Source organism: Crocuta crocuta, unplaced genomic scaffold (genome assembly GCF_008692635.1).
Source record: "Crocuta crocuta isolate KB4526 unplaced genomic scaffold, BGI_CrCroc_1.0 scaffold482, whole genome shotgun sequence".
In the NCBI taxonomy this organism is placed as follows: Eukaryota; Metazoa; Chordata; class Mammalia; order Carnivora; family Hyaenidae; genus Crocuta; species Crocuta crocuta.
The window spans coordinates 1,663,545-1,665,766 of NW_027527459.1; the positions used below are offsets into that span (position 1 = coordinate 1,663,545).

General features: G+C 39.0%; 1 protein-coding gene across 1 annotated transcript in view; it reads right to left on the reverse strand.

Moving 5' to 3' along the window:
* The window catches only part of TENM1 (teneurin transmembrane protein 1), a 556,664-nt gene that overhangs the window by 100,174 nt on the left and 454,268 nt on the right, over positions 1–2,222 (reverse strand). Inside the window, exons 22-24 of the mRNA XM_077763513.1 lie at positions 1,404–1,562; positions 481–483; positions 359–386 (exon numbers count right to left, since the gene is read on the reverse strand). Of these exons, the coding sequence (XP_077619639.1) occupies positions 359–386; positions 481–483; positions 1,404–1,562 (190 nt within the window). The remainder of the gene's footprint in view (positions 1–358; positions 387–480; positions 484–1,403; positions 1,563–2,222) is intronic.

Here is a 2,222-nt window from a genome sequence, read left to right on the forward strand (position 1 = left end):
TATAGTCCCTTTGAGAAAAAAGGGAATTTTTAAAGCACAATTGAAATTCCTTTTAGGAATACTTGGTATAGATAAAACTTACCTAACTGATCAGTTATACAACGAGCATGTATGTGGATCCCACACTGCACAAGACATTGCTGGGGAAGTGGGGGAGATGCGAAAGAAATATTACATGTAGTTTCTCAGCTCAAGTAGTTTACCTTGGTAATAAAAAACTTCCTATTCAAGAATGAACTGGAAAGTAAAAGAAGGCAAAATATAATCAGGTGGTAATTGGGTGGTGTAGACACTGTTAGAGAAATACAGATTTAATGGGCTAGGGTTAGCTAGAGGGGCTTTATGAAAGACATAGGACTTGAATATGGCCTTGAAAAAAGGGAAGGCTTTAAACTCTGATTATAGTTGGAATTTAATCCCCATATGGCAAATGTCAAATGGCTAAAGAGTAACCTCTTAAAATCTGAAATAATAAGTGACCATCTAACAGATGAAACACATTGACCTCACTATATTTTTTGGCATGAAAAGATGTTCATAATATATTAAGTGTGAAAAGAAGATTATAGAACAGCATTCTATATGATGAATCCATTACTAGAAAATAAAATACATGATATGCATAGAAAAAAGTCTAGAAGGATATATGCCAAAATGTTAACAGTTGCCTTCTATATGTTGGTAGGATTATGGGTGACTTTAATAAAAATATATTTTTTGCACTCCCTTTTTTCTAATTTTTTCTGCAACCAAGGTGTTTTATCTGTGTCATAGTTTAAAAAGACCACACTGGCTTCTTCAAACCCACCAAAATGAATACTTCATAAAACCTACGAAAATAAAAGCACACATACACACACACCACTGTGGAGAAGGAACAGAGAATACTGATTAAATAATTAAAGAGATCAGGTGGATGATATAGAGTAACAGACTTAAAGGTGACTGTCNATAAATTAATGGGAGAAAGGTTCGTTAATTCTTGGTTAAGCAGGAGCCAGGAATGTCTAGGGTCTATGAGATATTCAACATATTTCACAGGGGTAGAAAGAAGGTGAGCAGAGACCTGATCCCAACCAGGGCAGGCTAGGAGTTAACCCTTTAGTTTTTGGACTGCTGGGAATTTCCAGGAAGTAGTTTCTGGGGAGAGGGTGGGGTGTCAGGGAGGTACTCAGAAGGCTCTGGGAAATAACTATTTATCAACCAGAAAAGAAGCATTTCAACATTTTAATAACACTAATGAAAATACAAATGCATATTAGCTAAAAATCAGTCCTGACCATGCCTATCCTCTGGGGTGGACTTCAGAGACCATGCAGGTCAGAGGCATACTGAGATAGATGGACTAGAGTGTGGTAACACTCAGGATTTTGTGAGGTCAAATGAAATCTTTAGNAAGGCACTGATCACCTGTTCCCGCCACCACTTCAAAATTCTTGGACAAGTCTTTTGTTTCCACAAGAGATTTCAACTTGTAGACTTTTCGAGTGTTGGTGTCTGACAGATAAAGTGATTCAGACACAGGGTCCATAGCCAGGTAATATTTGTGGGCAGGACTTGTGCTAAGGAAGAGAAAAGTAAAGTTATGCAAAGTAGTTTGTTCAGTATACATCCCCTGGGGTCTCCCTTTTGTCACAAATGGAAAATTCTCTTAAGAGACAAAAAGAAAAATAAATGTAGCTTTCTCATGTACTGAGGAGATGGATGCTACTTTGTTTTTCTAGTAATGGGTCTGAGTCTAAAAAAATTCAGTGTGTACTGCTAATCTGTAATGAAGCTGGTGTTTCAATACCATCCATATGGGGGGCGGGGGGCAGAGAAAGAAGCAGAAGAGAGAAAATCCCAGGAAATAATTTTCTTTAATCACTATCGTTCATACCCGGTTCTCTAATTACCTACTAGATGACTGCCTGGATGGTTCACAGTGACCTCAAGCTCAACAAATCCCAAATGGAAGTTCTTCTCTTCCTGCCTTCCCCATCCTTCAGAATCCTACTTCTTCTTCTCCAGGGCTCCCGCCTCACTGGGGGCCCCACCAGCCTCCAGGCTCCTGTTGTAAACTGAAAGGCGTATACAAAGATGGAGGAGTCTGGTGTAGGGAGGGCTGTGCTAGAATACATTCCCAAGCTTTTCCGTTCTGAGCTTCCGGTTTTCAGCTGACCACCACACTTTTCTAATCCATTTTGTCTTATTTCAGGGCATAACAGAACTGATTACATATG